The sequence below is a fragment of the Labeo rohita genome, chromosome 6, assembly GCF_022985175.1.
Source record: "Labeo rohita strain BAU-BD-2019 chromosome 6, IGBB_LRoh.1.0, whole genome shotgun sequence".
In the NCBI taxonomy this organism is placed as follows: domain Eukaryota; kingdom Metazoa; phylum Chordata; class Actinopteri; order Cypriniformes; family Cyprinidae; genus Labeo; species Labeo rohita.
In genome coordinates, this window is record NC_066874.1 from 2,279,385 (window position 1) to 2,298,573 (window position 19,189).

The window sequence follows — 19,189 nt, forward strand, 5'->3', positions numbered from 1 at the left end:
TGTTCCACTAAAGTTGCCAGATCATATTCATGTGAAGTTACAGTCAACTGAAACCAACACCTCATAAAAATGACTCAGTTGCACATATGCAAGCGGTCTGTGGGTTTTTTTTTTTTTGGTTTTTTTTTCAGTGGGTGCATACAGTATGTACAGCACAGAATGAATAATACTGTGTCTATCCGCTTTCAGTGGGACAATGCAAAAGTGCACAGCTTTGTCCCTCTGTGCATATACAAAAGTTTAAACAAAATCACAGCAACATGATGCTCTTTCCCTGTAATAGTGAACACTGTGAGGAGTGTTGTGACCATCAGTGAGTTATAGCACCAGCAGTTAAACCCAGCAATTATGGGGCCCAGCACTAAAGAGGCTAAATGAGGAGCTAAGCATGGCATGGAACATCAGACCAACTGCAGCACTGAGTAATTAAAACCATTTTAAGATGATTTCAGTCCAAATGGCTTTTTCATACCAATAGGTGGCACTGCACCAAAACATTGCAGGTAGACTCAGGTCATGCTTGTTATAACACACACCAAGTTTGGACTCAATACGGCGAACCATTGCGGACATATAGCCTCATATCCATTTGTGCGTGCTGTTCGTCAAATTGGTTTGCGTGTTACTCAAAAACGGTTTGACAAATCAACTTGAATTCCATTACTTTTTGCCAGCATGATCTGATGATGATCTGAGCCCATTTTGGTGAAAAGCAGACAAACTGTCTAGGACGGAATTGAAAAAGTATTTTGCTTCTGTGCCTTATGGTTTAAAACTTATTAGCATAAACATGGGTGAAATTTATGAAAAGTGGTGGTGCTAGAGAGTTTGAGTAAGAGACTCCAAATTTGCTGTGGTTTATGTTGAGACCGTCCTCTATCAGTGTGCCAAATTTCACATCTTTCCCGCAAACGGTTAAATGGGCTGCCATAGACTTCCAGAGCGGAAGAAGAAGAAAAAAAAGAACGCTAACAGATACAATAAGTGCAATCGCACCTTCAGTGCTTGGCCCCTAAATATAATTAGTTACCCCTAGTCACCCCTAATAATTAGTCAAAATTAGGGGTGACATCATTATAATACAGGACCTCCATCTTCATAAAGTCACACTTAGCAAATCTGTGCTCAATTTCATTTGCTATAAACAAACAATGAAATCCTTCAAGCTAAAGTAAATGTTCTTTTTTGTTCATTTAATAAGATAAAATATATGTTCTGGGCATCATTCATTACAAATACATGTCAAAAATTGTAGATAACTATTAGATTATTAGATATTGTTTTAAGACTATTTTTAAATTACTTTTGACCTTTTAACACTAATTTGAATGTGAATGTTGTTATTATGTATATACACACGGCTTAACAAATTTATTAGACCACCACCACCCAATGTAATGTTTGCGCCACAGCTTTGTGTTTCATGCTGGGTGACACCCAGGTCACTTCTGGACTTCTGCCTATTTTCTGAAGAAATCTAATTACGACACTCTCACTTTTGTAGGATTACAAAACACTGCATTTGAGATGCATGACAACATCTGCACTTACTAGGTGAAAAGAAATACTTGCTAAAAAGTGAATGCATTTTTTAAAGTTGTAAGTACAGCAGATGTCTGCATGAATAAATTCTAAACATGTATTTATACTTATCATGTGATCTGAAGTAGACATAGTAGTTGGTAACACGATATATCATGAACAGGCACGGTATTGTTATCATAGGCACTTTAAAATAATTATTTATTAAGAATTATTCAGATATGTGAATGCATTTAAAGAATGTGCTTCCCATCAACTGTTTTTTTTTTTTTTTAAATTACATTTTAATCTGGACTATAACATGCCCTTGATATTGTTTTAAAATGTTTATAAGGCTTCTTTATTTAACATATATGCCCTCCTAAAATGCCCCTGGGATTTGATTTAGGGCCCCAGATTATTCTTGAATGAACTACTAGTATTTCTAAAGCTAAGAAACAAAAACAAACAAACAAAAAAAAACTTGAATACTTTCCCACAGTTTGAATATGTTCTTTTACACCTTTGAGTCCTGTTATAGACATACTGTAACTACATTTCACAGTTCAGTGAAGTCTAAGCATAATAAATATATTTCAAGCAATATTAATGACTCAACCAAACGTTCTGGTTCTGTATTTAATTAATTAATGAATACATACATTTTTACATCAAATCCACACATAACACATGAACAAATTACTCGTGAACATAATGGCACAAAATTACTTTTGTATTACAACGTACCGAATTGTTTTTAAGTTGGCCAGTGCATTTTGATTAATACAAGTTTTGCAATCAGCAAAAGAATAAAATATTTTAAGCTCTTACCCAATTTAGCAATGCTGTGGTGAGAAACCAGAATAAACTATGGACCCTCATGACCACAATTAATTGTAATAAAACATTAATCAACAGAATACATGATGCTAGTCATTCTGTTTGATGGTTGTGATTGTTAGGTTACTTTATAATGTAATGTGATACCAAAAAGTGCTGTACCAAACAGTAGTCAGATCTGCCATATCTACATCCATTAACATACAGTACAGACATTTAATGCAGTAACGGCAAAAACACCATCGACTGACTGCAGAATCTCACCAAAACATGTACAGGTCATATTTCACCCCAAAAACAAACAAACAAACAAACAGGGAATTTAAACTTTACACAGGAAATGCAGTTTTGACAGGTTTCATGATTCACAATTCTCATGAGCATGATGCAGAAAAGCATATGTTTAGTATTTATGCATCATCTCTTAGAAACACTAACATGGTCCTAAAAGCAATCATTTTCCTTATACAAAACATAATGCTTCAAGCAAAATAATTACTTTTAATTGTTTTAGAAAAAAATGTGGCCCGAAATTGTTTTGAGAGATTTATAATCATGTTCTATTTCTGTTCTTGATAATTTAACAAAGTTATGATGAAGTGTAAGTACAGATGAGAGTTCATCTTATTTACGATGGAGCGAATATAATCTGTTACAGTCTAGACAATGTGCAAATAAGTCATTTAGTGCGACCTGTAACACATAAGGCAACACAGTTTTGAGAAGGTTAGACATCTCTGATTTCTGTATTTGTTACAAATAAAGGTAGAGTAATTAAACCCTTCAATACAACAAACGTAAAAGGAAACTAAAACTAGTGGTCTCTTATTTTGCTAGATTCTATGGTTTAACGCGAGAGCTTAAACTTGTCAGTACCTCAGTTGGTTTTTGGCTTGTTATAGATGAGAAAGTCTGAAATGTCATGCCATGTGTTGCTGTCGTGGTAGAGGTAGTTCATGGAGGACTGGAGGGACGGCTGGAGCGTATGAGGATGATACTCAAACAGCCAGAGCACGATTCCCCACACCAGTGTGGCAAACAGCGGGAACGGGTCTTTCTTGGGCTGCGGGATGAAGCCTTTTTCCACGCCCAGTCGAGACAAAGCAAAGAGAATCCTGGACAGCAGGTACATATTTATCTAGGGGAACAGACCAAAATGACAGAAATCAAAAAAGAGATTACAGTACTGATTAAAATGAAATATCATTTATCAATTATCAGGATCATATGACTTCGAAAATCATTCTAATATGCTGATTTGCTGCTTAAGAAACATTTAGGATTATTATCAAAGGCACAGAATTTACTAGGGATGCTAGGGCCATGTCTGTACCAATATCTAGCGACTAAAGTGACCGTAGCAATAATTTTTAAATGTATAATAATTAAATATATGCATATGTACCCATTGCTGTTGCCACTTAGGCCACTGACATTACCTCAAAAGTTAAAGCAAATGTGCTGGAAAACTGTGCTCTTTCAAGGATGTGCATTTAATGCAAGAATGGGCAAAGAACATAACGTGTTTAGGCCTACTTTAACTTTTTATGATTTATTTATAAACATTACAGAGGAAGACACACTGAGAAGAAGGGTTAAAATACAACTAATAATAATTAAACACTCAAATAAATAAAGAAATAAATAAATAAGAGAGAACTGATAATAGCAGTTATGGTGCTATACTGTATATACCCCTGGTACATTTGTAGCAATAACCAAAAATACACTGTATAGGTCAAAATTATCCATTTTTATTTTATGCCAAAAATCATTAGGATATTACGTAAAGATCATGTTCCATGAAAATATTTTGTAAAACTTCCTACAGTAAATCTATCGAAACTTAATTTTTGATTAGCAATATGCACTGCCAAGAACTTCATTTGGACTTTAAAGGTGATTTTCTAGATATTTAGATTTTTTTGCACCCTCAGATTCCAGATTTTCAAATAGTTTTCAAATCAGCCAAATATTGTCCTATCCTAACAAACCATACATCAATGAAAAGCTTATGTATTCAGTTTGGACGCTGATAAATAACTTCCATTTTTTAAAAATGTTCCCCTTTATGACTAATTCTGTGGTCCAGGGTCACAAATAAAGAGCTCAGTCATCACTCTCCAGGATATTTACAGGACATTTTAATCATGGCAGAAACAAAAGACAAGGAGAATGCCCTAAAGCAGGGGTGCTCAACCCTGGTCCTGGAGATCGACTTTCCTGCAGAGTTCAGCTCCAACCCTAATCAAACACACCTGTCTGTAATTATCAAGCGCTCCTTCAGATCCTAATTAGCTGGTTCAGGTGTGTTTGGTCAGGGTTGGAGCTGAACTCTGCAGGAAAGTCGATCTCCAGGACCAGGGCTGAGCACCCCTGCCCTAAAGTAATACAGTCCTTTCTTGACAAGTCTTTAATAACATACTGTTTATGGCCATGATTCAACTATAAAATCAGCTCTTTATTATGCATTACAGCAAATGATTTTCAGAACCAATTTCAGTACCATAGCAAAATAAATCAGTTCATTATGCTAAAAATAATATTAAAGAAAATTATTTGAAAATATTGGCATGCATCCTTTAAATATTTTCAATTAAGTGTTGTTTTAAAAGTGAAAAATGATTGGATTTTGACTGCTGTAACTTACACACCTCTGTGCTCCCGCCTATCAGCGAGTACTGAATTGAGTCTGTACTTGGTACTACCAGTTCTGCAGAAAGGCCGCATTGTTATGTTTTATTAGGCAAGAGATAAGATAGAATGAAAATATGACTACGTGAACAAGATGGTTTTTGTTCTATTGCAGGGCAAACGTTCTGTAGACATTTAAAATGAGAGGTAACCATTGCATTCAAATCTCAACCCTATTATTTCAGCAATATGACACTAGCTCTCAATGGCAAATGCATAAACGTTAATTCATGTGTTCATGACCTCAAAGTTAGATGTCATGATGCTTTACTGGGTGGTTGCTCTGCGCACATAATAAACAAACTCCAGCTAGTCCAAAATGCAGCAGCTAGAGTTCTTACTAAAATTAGGAATTTTGACCATATTGGCCCCGGTTCTGTCAACACTGCACTGGCTCCCTATTAATAATTGTATAGATTTTTAAATCGTGCTAATTACTTACAAAGCCCTGAATGGTTTAGCATTTCAGTACTTGAGTGAGCTCTTATTATATTATAGTCCTCAACGTCTGCTGTGTTCTCAAAACTCTGGCAATTTGATAATACCTAGAATATCAAAATCAACTGCAGGCGGCAGATCATTTTCTTATTTAGCACCCAAACTCTGGAACAATCTACCTAACACTGTTCGGGAGTCAGACACACTCTGTCAGTTTAAATCTAGATTAAAGACCCATCTCTTTAACCTGGCTTACATATAAAACACTAACACATTTCTATATTTCAAACATGTTAAAGAATTGTTAGGCTGCATTAATTAAATCAATCAGAACCGAAAACACTTCCCATAACACCTGATGTACTTCGTAAGAAGAATGGCAGCTACGCTAATATTAGTCCGTCTTGTTCTTATTGCAAGGACACCGTAGCCACCAGATCCAGTCTGTACCCAGATCAGATGGTGGATCAGCACCTGGAGATGACCTCTACAGACATGAATGTCGGCGGAGACCACTTCAACTAGATGAGCCCCAGAGACAGATCCCCAGTGAAGACCTCGTCACATAGACAGCCACTGGCACAAGACCACAGGAACCAGATGAGTCCTCTGCACAATTGGACTTTCTTGCAGCCTAGAATTAAATTGCTGGTTTGGTCTGGCCAGAAGAGAACGACACACTATTTCCCTGTTTAATACTGTAAAGGTGCTTTGACACAAACTGCATTGTAAAAAGCGCTATATAAATAATGGTGACTTGACTTGACTCGGCTCTACGGTTTAAGTATGCATTTTAAGGAATGGAGCTTAAATGATTTGTGATGGATTATCAACTATTATGCATCTTCCTTGTACACTGTAAAAAACAATTTGTTGAGTCAACTTAAAATAATTTGTAACCTGGCTGCCTTAAAATTTTAAGTTCAGTCAACTCAAAAATTTATTCAACTTGAAATGTTAAATTATACTAAGTGACAACTTGGATATTTGAGTTGAATCAACTTAAAACGAGTCGAACTCTGCACTCAAGCCGAGCCTTAGGTTTGAGCCTCCATTAAGGACAGCAAGCTAAGTTTGTTTACCATTGCCCAACAGGACTGGATGGGCAGGCGAACTCGTGAAACATTATTTAAACAGACATTGTAAACAATATTTTTTTTTTTTTCTTGTGCTTGCAGGTTTATTCCAACAATCAACTCTGGTGGCACCAAATGCCATTGAGATTCACAGATCAGATGAAATTCTGGAAAGAGGGTGCAAAGAAAAAGCAGCAGCCTGAATCCCCTCATGGTGTTTCTCATCAGAGAGCTTGTCAACTTTGCCAAAATGACTGAAATTTAACACAACACCACAAACTAATTTTTACTGTATTTTATTTCTGTAAGCCTGTTTTGCTATGCTACAGATTTAGCTAGTGCATGCTAGAGATGAAGATTTATCATTTTAAAGAGAAAATGTTCAACAATTAAAAAGAATATTATAAAGACAAATGCTAATGAGTTATTGTGATTTTTTATGGGTATGTGGTATACAGTATTGTACCACGATTGGATTGTTTTATAAAAAATGAAAATAAACTGAACAGTACTAATACTGACAATGCTTTAAAATGAAAATACAGTAAATACATCAAGAAAAACAAGTAAAACTTACAGCAATCTTTTTACAGCGCAGTTTAGGTGCCTGTCAGTTGGCACCCAAAAGAACCAGGGGAAAAATAAAACAATAATAAAATCGTTTGCGAGCTGCGAGTATCTTCCGGAGCTGACAGCAGCAAATACCAATAAAAGTACATTTTCTTTCTTTTTCTGAAATCACTCACTGTTGTACTGTACACCTGTTAATTATTTACATATATTAACAGATATATTTAATCATTTTGTATATGACTGTCATGTATCGTGTGAGGAAGGGGCGAACGAAGACGAAGGTCAAAGATAAAGTCTTTATTATAATCCACAGGTAATTCCAAAACAGGTAAATCCACAACAGGAGGGTAAAACCACGCATACACTGACGTGACTGTACCAGACCACAAACGCTGAACTGAATGCAGCTTATAAAGACAGGTGAATACGATGACTTAAGACACAGGTGACACAAGGTTATCTAATGATGACAGGAACAGGAACAGGAACAGGAACAACCAAATATGGGCACAAGAAGGAGAAACCAACATAAACGGTCCACAGGGGTGTGACAATGACAATTATATTATTAACGGATTCATCAATCTTTTATAAAGCCTCTTTGTAATTTAAAGCAGGGATGGGCAAACTTGGAAGTGGCGGGCCATTGTCCTGAGTGTTTAGCTTTAGCCAAACACACCTCAACAAGCTAGTTTAAACTTTAATTAAGATTACTAGAAGGCTACAGGTAGATTAGTTTTATCAGGGTTGGAGATAAACTAATTTAATATTTAAACTAAAAACAAATGTACAGTATAACGGTGAGGTGATTTTAGAAAAATAAAGTTCCAGAGGATACTCACGCAACTCGTTTTTTCCTCCCTGCTGATAGGCGCCCAAACTGTCTTTTCTGATTGGCCAAACTTCTCTGATCTGTGAAGAGTGCCCGCTGTTGCCTCTACAGATGCACAAATCACTTTTGCTTTATATTTCAAACAGATATGTGGTGCAAAAGTCGACTGCGCGAAACTTGTCAATTGCAAGAAAATAAAATGGCATTTGAGACTTGTAGCAACAGATTTGCGCCGTTGTCGTAATGCACTTGTGTTTGTGCTAGAAAAAGCATTTAAGAAAAAAATATATATGTAAGAAAACATTCTACAAGTGTGCAAATCTCATTACAAGAATTCGCATACTGATTTGCGGATGTACAAAATTCGTCTGTGACTTAACATATTTAATGCAGGTGTAATAGCAGCAAAACATGCGAGCGTACGAGTTTCTTGATTTGTAATTCGTAGAATAGGATTTGTGTACCTGCAATGAAGGATTCAAGAAGGTGTAACTGTTGTGTTGTGTTTGTGGAAAGAAAAAAAAAAATCTACAAGTTTGCAACCTTTGTCTGTGACTTCAAATGTACTATTACATGTGTGGCTGTTCTCTACAACTCAAATTCTGCCGTCACAGACGCTCATTTGTTTTCACCAAACTTGGCGCTGCGCATTATGGCCAAACATCTCCACTTCGGTCTCGTCTGTTCAAAGGACATTATTCTAGAAGACTTGTGTTTTGTTCAGATGCCACTTTGCAGACCTAAACTGTGCTGCAATGTTTTTTTTTTTTTTTTTTTTTAAGATAGAAGAGGCTTTCTTCTGCCCACCCTTCCAAACATGCCATTTTGTCCCATATTTTTCTAATGGTATTGTCATGAACTTTATCATTTAACATATTAACTGAGGGCTGTAGAGTCTGAAGTGTAGTTCTTGGGTTGTCTGCCATTACACTGAGCTTTACACATCTGATCTTGGGGTGAATATTCTGGGACGTCCACTCCTGGAATGAGAGGTGTCTGTTTTAAATGTCTTCCACTTGTGAATAACCTTTAAATTGTTTGGAAATGGCCGTATTACTCTTCTCAGATTGATGGCAGCAACAATTGCTGATGTCTTACCTCCTTGGCATTGTGTTAACACACACCTGTAGGCTCCAGACCAGCAAACTGCCAATGCTTTTATAGAGGCGCTCAGACTTGCTGATGATCATTTAATCAAAGGTATTTAATTATCAGTGTTTGACTGTTATTTACCCTCTTCATTCCAATGTTAATAGTAAGGGTGTCCTAACTTTGTCACACATGTATTTTCTATTTTGGCTTTATTTTTGTTCAGTAAATAATGACACGGTTCAATTTGTCATGTGTTGTTGTTTGTCTGTGGTTTTATTTTCTAAATTTCAAAATCAGCAAAGGACTAGTTTTTTTTTATGATATCCGGATACGGAAAACCATGGAATTCAATAGGGTGTCCTAACTTTTTCACATGACTGTATATACATACATATATAAATATAAAAATGATATATATATATATATATAAATATAAAAATTATATATATATATATATATATATATATATATATACACATACATACATACACACACACACACATATATATATATAGTACTGTGCAAAAGTCTTAGGCCACTAGTATTTTCATCAGCATGGTTTAAAGTCAGTTAAAGTCGGTCTTTTGCTGTAGTGTGTCAGTAGGAAATATCGGATTACTTTTTAAAACAATCCAATGAGATTTTTGTTTGCACAAGAAGTCTGACAACAGCGAGTGCTCTGCACAGAGATCTGATCTCACCATCATCCAGTCTGTCTGGAATGACATGAAGAAACAGAACAAACTCAGACAGACTAAATCCAGAAGAACTGTGACAAAGTCTCCAGGATTCTTCAAGAAACCTACCTGCAAAGCTGCAGCACTGTTAAAAGTTTTAGGCACTTGTGTAAAAATGATGCACATTGAGGATGCTGTCATAAATAGATTTTCTTTATCAATTACCTTCTATTAACTAAATGAAATCAACATTTTATGTGAACATTCTTTGCGTTTACAGCAGCTTTTGCCCTAGGTGCACTTGTGCAAAATTTTTCAGGTAGCTTTGCAGGTAGGTCTCTTGAAGCATCTTGGAGACATTGCCACAGTTCTTCTGGATTTACTCTGTTTCAGTTTGTTCTGTGTCTTCATGTCATTCCAGACAGACTGGATGATGATGAGATTAGATCAGTGTGGAGCACTGGCTGTTGTCAGACTCCTTGTGCAAACCTCACTAGATTATTACAATTAATGGCAAACAGAATGTTCGGAAATGTAAACCGATATTTTTTACTGACACACTACAGCAAAAGATAGAAATAACTTACTTTAAACCATTTTTTAGCTGGCGAAAATACTAGTGGCCTAAAACTTTTGCACAGTACTGTGAACAGTAAAGTTAAGTCTCTCTTAAACTTCCTCTTTGTTGTAAGTGAACAACCCAGAATGACAACATTACAGAATTGATTAAGTGTAGCTGATACAGAATATGTCAATGTTTTTTCTGTTATGAAAGTATGCCTGTTGTAATGTTTCTGGTGTCAACATCAAACCTACGCCCTTGATTATTATCAATGTTGAGAACAGCTGTGCTGCTTCATATTTCTGTGAAAACAAAGACACATTACTATTCAGAAATTTAGGGCAAATAGGACTTAAAAAAGAAATTTATTGTTATTTAGCAAGAACGCATTAAACCGATCAGTAAAGATTTCCATTTCATATAAATGCTGTTCTTTTGAACTTTCTATTCATTAAAGAGTCCTGAAAAATAAAATGTATCACAGTTTCCACAAAAATATGAAGCCGCACAACTTCGTTTTCATCATTGATAATAATCAGAAATGTTTCTTGAGGAGCAAATCAGCATATTAGAATGATTTCTGAAGGATCATGTGACACTGAAGACTGGAGTAATGATGCTGAAAATTCAGCTTTGCATCACAGGAATAAATTACATTTTAACGCATGTTCACACAGAAAACAGCTATTTGAAACTGTCATATATTTTTTTAGTCTTGGCGAGCAGAAGAGATTTCTTTCACATTACTGTTTAAAAACATTTGACTAAAATAAGTTATTAAATGATAATGCACTGAATTCCACTAACCTGGCTGTTGATGTTGTTATTTTCTCCAAACACCAGCCAGCCCCCAACACATGCAGCCAGAAACGAGTGAGACTGCAGCGTTTTCCCCTGTAAGCGCTGCTGGAGAGCCTGCAGACCTTTATACGTGAACACAAAGCAGGCTAGATTCCTGGAGTGAGTGTATGTGGCCTGAGCAATTGCCCTAAACTTCTCTCTCAGACTGATGATGATGTGCAGAGATAAAGCAAAAATTAGATTTTACTGACTGTATGTTTCAGGTCGTGATGATCATCGTTAGGGGTGTGACAAGACACTTATCCTGAGACACGAGACCGGGTTCACGAGAACGAGATGAGACGAGATATTTAAACTTTTCTTAAGAAATACTCAATGAAGAAATATATAGGGAAAATAGTCTTTTATTCAACTGAAAAAGACAAAATGCAAAAAAAAAAAAAAAAAAAAAAAAAAAAAAAAAAAAAAAATAATGTAGGTTAATTTTGAACTTTATGAAATTAAACTTCCATTTTAATGAATTATATGCTGAAATAAACAACATTCAAACAAGAGCTTCACGATTCTGGATTAATTGAGAATCCCAGTTGTTCTTTAATAAATTGGAGACCATGATTTTCGATTAGAAAACAAGATTAGAAAACAAGATTAGAAAACTAAACAAAACAACGTAATTTACTAGTGGTTCTGACAAACTGTTCATTGCTCAAGTCTTTTACACAGACTTGAGCAATGAAAAGTTTGTCAGAACAACTAGTAAATTACATTATGTTGTTTATTTCTGCATACAATTCATTAAAATGGAAGTTTAATACATATAATACATATATTCATTAAAAAAAAAAAAAAAAAAAAAACACATTCAATGAAGGAGTCAGTGTCGCACTTCATTAAGATTTGTTTCACTATTGAAATCTCCTGAATGAATGATTCAATGACATACTTTTTTAAAACGAGAGTTGTCTCCAAGTCCTGGTGAAATAGGATAAGCGTTACAATACATACACGTGTTAAGATACTTTCGTTTTGATCGCTACTGTAGACAATAAGTGTTTATACACAACCTATAAACTTTTGTCCCAGTACTTCTATTATTTAAATGTCTGTAACCCAGAAATAATGATTATACTGTGGTTAAAAAGACTGTTTGTGTTTCTCTTTCTGCGTTCACATTTACCCCGACCCTCTGATTCATTAACATGGGCAGCGACAAAACGTGCTTCTCACGCTCCACTGACACTCGCGATGTGAAACAGTCCTAATAGACATAGTTTAATCGTTGCCATTCAGGAATAAGATCGCATGGGTGTTTGAATCGAGATCTCGATATTTTAAAGATGAATCGTGCAGCTCTAATGTAAACACTGCAAAATGTTTTGCCAGGATATCGTAACGAGATCTCGTCACATCCCTAATCATCATACAGCATGAGTATAATAGCAATAAAAAAAAAAAAAAAAACTCCCATGACTATGCAATGCAACGTTGTTAATATACAGTGGGTATGGAAAGTATTCAGACCCCCTTAAATTTTTCACTCCTTGTTATATTGCAGCCATTTGCTAAAATCATTCAAGTTCATTTTTTTTTCCTCATTAATGTACACACAGCACCCCATATTGACAGAAAAACACAACTGTTGACATTTTTTTGCAGATTTATTAAAATATAAATACTGAAATGTCACATGGTCCTAAGTATTCAGACCCTTTGCTCAGTATTTAGTAGAAGCACCCTTTTGATCTAATATAGCCATGAGTCTTTTTGGGAAAGATGCAACAAGTTTTTCACACCTGGATTTGGGGATCCTCTGCCATTCCTCCTTGCAGATCCTCTCCAGTTCTGTCAGGTTGGATGGCAAACATTGGTGGACAGCCATTTTTAGGTGTCTCCAGAGATGCTCAATTGTGTTTAAGTCAGGGCTCTGGCTGGGCCATTCAAGAACAGTCAAGGGGTTGTTGTGAAGCCACTCCTTCGTTATTTTAGCTGTGTGCTTAGGGTCATTGTCTTGTTGGAAGGTAAACCTTCGGCCCAGTCTGAGGTCCTGAGCACTCTGGAGAAGGTTTTCGTCCAGGATATCCCTGTACTTGGCCGCATTCGTCTTCCCCTCGATTGCAACCAGTCGTCCTGCCCCTGCAGCTGAAAAACACCCCACAGCATGTGACTTTGATGATCTTTGGGTTCTTCTTTACCTCTCTCACCAAGGCTCTTCTCCCCCGATAGCTCAGTTTGGCCGGACGGCCAGCTCTAGGAAGGGTTCTGGTCGTCCCAAACGTCTTCCATTTAAGGATTATGGAGGCCACTGTGCTTTTAGGAACCTTAAGTGCAGCAGAAATTTTTCTGTAACCATGGCCAGATCTGTGCCTTGCCACAATTCTGTCTCTGAGCTCTTTAGGCAGTTCCTTCGACCTCATGATTCTCATTTGCTCTGACATGCACTGTGAGCTGTAAGATCTTATATAGACAGGTGTGTGGCTTTCCTAATCAAGTCCAATCAGTATAATCAAACACAGCTGGACTCAAATGAAGGTGTAGAACCATCTCAAGGAGGATCAGAAGAAATGGACAGCACCTGAGTTAAATATATGAGTGTCACAGCAAAGGGTCTGAATACTTAGGACCATGTGATATTTCAGTTTTTCTTTTTTAATAAATCTGCAGAAATGTCAACAATTCTGTGTTTTTCTGTCAATATGGGGTGCTGTGTGTACATTAATGAGGAAAAAAATGAACTTAAATGATTTTAGCAAATGGCTGCAATATAACAAAAAGTGAAAAATTTAAGGGGGTCTGAATACTTTCCGTACCCACTGTATCTGTAATAAATGTATATTGTATTATATAAGTATCATACATTGTATTTTATCAGATTGCATTTTCCACAGCTACCACAACTATGCTATACAATACATTGCAATATATATATATATATATATAGATAGATAGATAGATAGGTAGATATAGGGTATATGTGAAGAGTGTATTTGCAAAAACAGATAACAGAAAATTTTGTTTTTTATTATGCGATCATGTTTTTGTTGTTTTATTGTGTTAGTTAGCTGCATTGTATTGTTTTGTTTTATTTTGTTATTTTTACTTAATCAGAATAACCCAATTGCAGCTTAACTGAGATTAACTGGAATACACAATGTAAAAACATGATTTTTAAAAACTGTTAAACTGGACTTATCTGTTTTTGCAGATAAACTCACTCTAAATGCAAACAAATAAACAAGCCAGTGTAATATTTAAGCAAAATGTAAATCATAAAGCATCACATCTTATTTTTCCCTCATATAATAATATTCATATTTCAACAGGTAAAAGCAGCAGTATAAGGATGTGCGCCAGACTAAAATTTTTGACATGAAAGTGACATGGAGTTATCTGAGAGTTCAAAGTTCACTTCACCTGCCACTTCTGAACAGAAACGTCATCACTAGGGCGTGAGGGGCACGAATTTTAGCCCCATATCTGAAAAATAAAATAATAAGTAAGCAATATGAGACCCTCTTCATATGAACCACATATAATCGCATGTTTACAGTTAGTCGTATGTCTAAAATTAGCAATATGCAAACCTATTACTTCAACTTTAACTATTTAATACGCCCAAATAAGAAAAAAAGGAAATAATCTATATCATTTCTAAACGCAAAATGAAATATAATTAAAAAGTGCTTCATGTCCAAAAGTAAACAACATTAGAATTACAGAAACATAAATGCAATTAATAGCAAACATGCATGAAAACGCTGTTGAAACGATTATTGTAACTCACACAGCTCCATTCCTGAAGCCTTTGACGACTGCTAGGGCAGTTTTATATTTCTGTTGTTGCAGGAGATTGTTGACTGTGTATAATAAAGTTTTAAAGAGGTCTGAGGATGCCATGACTCTCCTTTAAGACGGACACTTCACGCTGTAACACACGCGTGCGGCATTTCTTCACACGGAAACATTCCTGCTCCAAACGGTTCCGCTTAAAATGACGTAAACAACAATTACATGAAATATACACACTTTTATTAAAAATACATGTATAAAAATAAATATCAGTATCAGGTAGGATTTTTAACGTCTTAACAAATTTAATCTAAAGTTTAGAAGGAGTTTATAAGTGCTTCTATTCCAATAAGGTCAGATAGCCTGCTGTCATTATCGAGGTTCAGCATGAGAGGGCGCTGCTGCACGATTTATGTTTGTTTAGTCACACCTGTCAGTCATTCCTCAAGTTCACCTTTCACCCTCATTTTAAAAAATGTATGGCATGTTTTCCGGTTCCGTTTAGCTCCGAAGAATTGTTATTTTAAAAAACAGTCATAACTTAATATTTTTCAATTCCAAAACCAGTCATAAGGGTCAAATTTTGTGAAATTGAGATTTATACAGCTGAATAAATAAGCTTTCCATTTATGGTTTGTCAGGATAGGACAATACTTGGCCGAGATACAGCTATTTATATATCTGGAATTTGAGGGTGCAAAAAAAAAAAAAAAAAAAATTTTAGAAAATCGCCTTTAAAGTTGTCCAAATGAAGTTCTTAGCAATGCATACTACTAATCAGAAATTAAGTTTTGATATATTTACAGTAGGAAATTTACAAACTGTCTTCATGGAACATTATCTTTATTTGATATCCTAATGATTTTTGGTATAAAAGAAAAATATGTGGTCCAGGTCACATATTGTATCTGACCAGCAACTTCTTATTAATAATAAAGATTTGAATGTTACCATGTTATTACTATGTTATTACTGCTTTTACCCTTTTATTTATTAAAACATTCAGAAATTCTTTGAAATCTTAATTTACACATGAACAGCTATTTGAATAATACAATTGCTCATATTTGTAGAAATCACTTTATGATACAAATTTCAAACAAAACAATTTTTTTTTTTCTTTGAAAATACATTAATTTTACTTGCATAAACATTCTATTTCAGGTGAAATAGTGATACACTTTTCATACCGCAATGGTATATTTTCATGTTTAGCAACAAAATTCAATGCCCAATTTTTTTTACAATTTTACATTTTTAAAGTTAAAAACCCGAAAGAGACACATTTTAAACATTTAAGAATGCACTGGGACCCTCAAAACACACAATTTTTAACAGTTATTATTTAAGGAGTTTATTTATTTATTTATATTCTGAAATGAGGAAAAGACTCAAATATAATACAATAATTTTACACAAGTTTGACCCCTAATGGTACTTCACACACACACCAAAATGACATAGTCCAAAATGACATATTAACAATGTTTTTTAAAACATCTTTATTTATTTATTTTTAAATCTTAAAACAAACAAACAACAAATTAATTGATTAATTAAAATTAATTAATTAATTAATTAAAAAGACTATTTTAATAATAAATGTTAAAAATGGTGTGTGTTTTGAGGGTCCCAACGTATTCTTGAATTTTTCAAATGTGTCTCTTTCAGGGTCAAAACGGACACAAACTTTTACGTTTAACTTTAAAATGTATTTATATTTATATAAATATTTATAATTAAAAAAAATATATTCATAAATTTATAAATATTTATTTATTTGTTTTGCTTTGCTTTTTTAACATGGCAAGAATATTTTTTATTGATAATTACTATTCTGCATGTTCTATAGTTGCATCTATCTATCTATCTATCTATCTGTCTGTCTATCTGTCTATCTATCTATCTATCTGTTTATCTGTCTGTCTATCTATCTGTCTATCTGTCTATCTATCTATCTATCTGTCTATCGATCTGTCTATCTATCTATCTGTCTCTCTGTCTATCTATCTATCTATCTATCTATCTATCTATCTATCTATCTATCTATCTGTCTGTCTATCGATCTGTCTATCTATCTGTCTATCTGTCTATCTATCTATCTATCTATCTATCTGTCTATCTATCTATCTGTATATCGATCTGTCTATCTATCTGTCTATCTATCTATCTGTCTATCTGTCTATCAATCTATCTATCTGTCTGTCTATCTGTCTATCTATCTATCTATCTATCTATCTGTTTATCTGTCTGTCTATCTATCTGTCTATCTATCTGTCTATCTGTCTATCTGTCTATCTATCTATCTGTCTATCTATCTATCTATCTATCTATCTGTCTCTCTGTCTATCTATCTATCTATCTATCTATCTATCTATCTATCTATCTATCTATCTATCTATCTATCTATCTGTCTGTCTATCGATCTGTCTATCTATCTGTCTATCTGTCTATCTATCTATCTATCTATCTGTCTATCTATCTATCTGTATATCGATCTGTCTATCTATCTGTCTATCTATCTATCTGTCTATCTGTCTATCTATCTATCTATCTATCTATCTATCTATCTATCTATCTATCTATCTATCTATCTATCTATCTGTCTATCTATCTATCTATCTATCTATCTGTCTATCTATCTATCTGTCTATCGATCTGTCTATCTATCTATCTATCTATCTGTCTATCTATCTATCTATCTATCTATCTGTCTATCTATCTATCTATCTATCTATCTATCTATCTATCTATCTATCTATCTATCTATCTATCTATCTATCTATCTATCTATCTATCTATCTATCTATCTATCTATCTATCTATCTATCTATCTATCTATCTATCTATCTATCTATCTATCTATCTATCTATCTATCTATCTATCTATCTATCTATCTATCTATCTATCTATCTATCTATCTATCTATCTATCTATCTATCTATCTGTCTATCTATCTATCTATCTATCTATCTATCTATCTATCTATCTATCTATCTGTCTATCTATCTATCTATCTATCTATCTATCTATCTATCTATCTATCTATCTATCTATCTATCTATCTATCTATCTATCTATCTATCTGTCTATCTATCTGTCTATCTATCTATCTATCTATCTATCTATCTATCTATCTATCTATCTATCTATCTATCTATCTATCTATCTATCTATCTATCTATCTATCTATCTATCTATCTATCTATCTATCTATCTATCTATCTATCTATCTATCTATCTATCTATCTATCTATCTATCTATTTTTCATACTGCAATGGTTCTTATATTTTCATGTGTAACAACAAAATTCAATGGCAAATGTGTATCTGATATGAGGAAAAGACTCTAATATAATACAATAATTTTACACAAGTTTGACCCCTAATGGTACTTCACACACACACCCAAGTCCAAAATGACATATTACAGTTTTTCTCAGTCGCTTTGGTGCATTTCTCAAATCATCCTTAACATTTGCAAAGAAGTATGTGCATTTCTCAAAACAATTCGTACAAACAGCACAACACAATGGATTACCTGCAAAAGTCTGTAACTTACTCAAAATCTTTAGTTCATCTATCAAAAGTAATTATGCATGTCGATGAACATATCAGTGCCATCAGAATGAAAAGTCCTTGTGTCATTGTTCAAACAAGATAGTCAAAATGCTTAGTCATGTTGTCAATCTAACAGTGTATTCTATTAGCATTACCTGATGTAAACTATAGCAATCGTTTGCATGACAGTTACTGTATTGGAATGTATGTGAGATATTGATTGAAAGAGACTGGATAGGACAAAAAAAAAAGAAAAAAGAAAAGAAAAAACACATTACAGAGTCATTGTGATAGACAAGAAAAGGAAATATCCCTGATAGTACACGTACATCACTAAGACGTCTATTTCACGTGTACATTTACATCTGCAAGATTTATTTTTTAGAGTGTTCGCTCATCTGCACGTTTCCTACCAGGTGTCAAATAGACTTTTATTAGATGTCTTTACTGTAAGATGTTTATGATTTAGAGTGTATGTAAAAGTGACATCTTACAGATGTCTGTCAGATGTTTGTACATGACAGACGCACAAAAGCGAAAATACAAAATTAGAAAGGCAAACACAGGAATCACCCCTTAGGCAGAACTTCGCTTTTGCATGCAGCACTCTATGAGGAATTTCAGAGAACTGGTTTGTTATTGTTTAATCTACATTCCCTTATTAGTGAAAGTCAAGATTCACCTGCACAATGCATGGCAAATTTATAAATAGACTAACAGGAATGTGTAGAAAAT

General features: G+C 34.4%; 1 protein-coding gene across 2 annotated transcripts; it reads right to left on the bottom strand.

Annotated features, from left to right (window-relative positions):
- Positions 1-2,152: 2,152 nt before the first annotated feature.
- pxmp4 (peroxisomal membrane protein 4) lies at positions 2,153-15,036 on the bottom strand. Of its 2 annotated transcripts, none has more exons than XM_051113471.1 (4): positions 14,888-15,036; positions 14,518-14,580; positions 11,113-11,311; positions 2,153-3,499 (listed from the first exon to the last, which is right to left on the bottom strand). In XM_051113471.1, the coding sequence occupies exons 1-4, from the start codon at positions 14,998-15,000 to the stop codon at positions 3,239-3,241; spliced, it is 636 nt and encodes a 211-aa protein (XP_050969428.1). In that variant the 5' UTR covers positions 15,001-15,036; the 3' UTR covers positions 2,153-3,238. The 2 variants fall into 2 exon arrangements, with proteins under 2 accessions (XP_050969428.1, XP_050969430.1); XM_051113473.1 differs by lacking the exon at positions 2,153-3,499 and adding an exon at positions 10,359-10,607.
- Between the last annotated feature and the right edge of the window lie 4,153 nt (positions 15,037-19,189).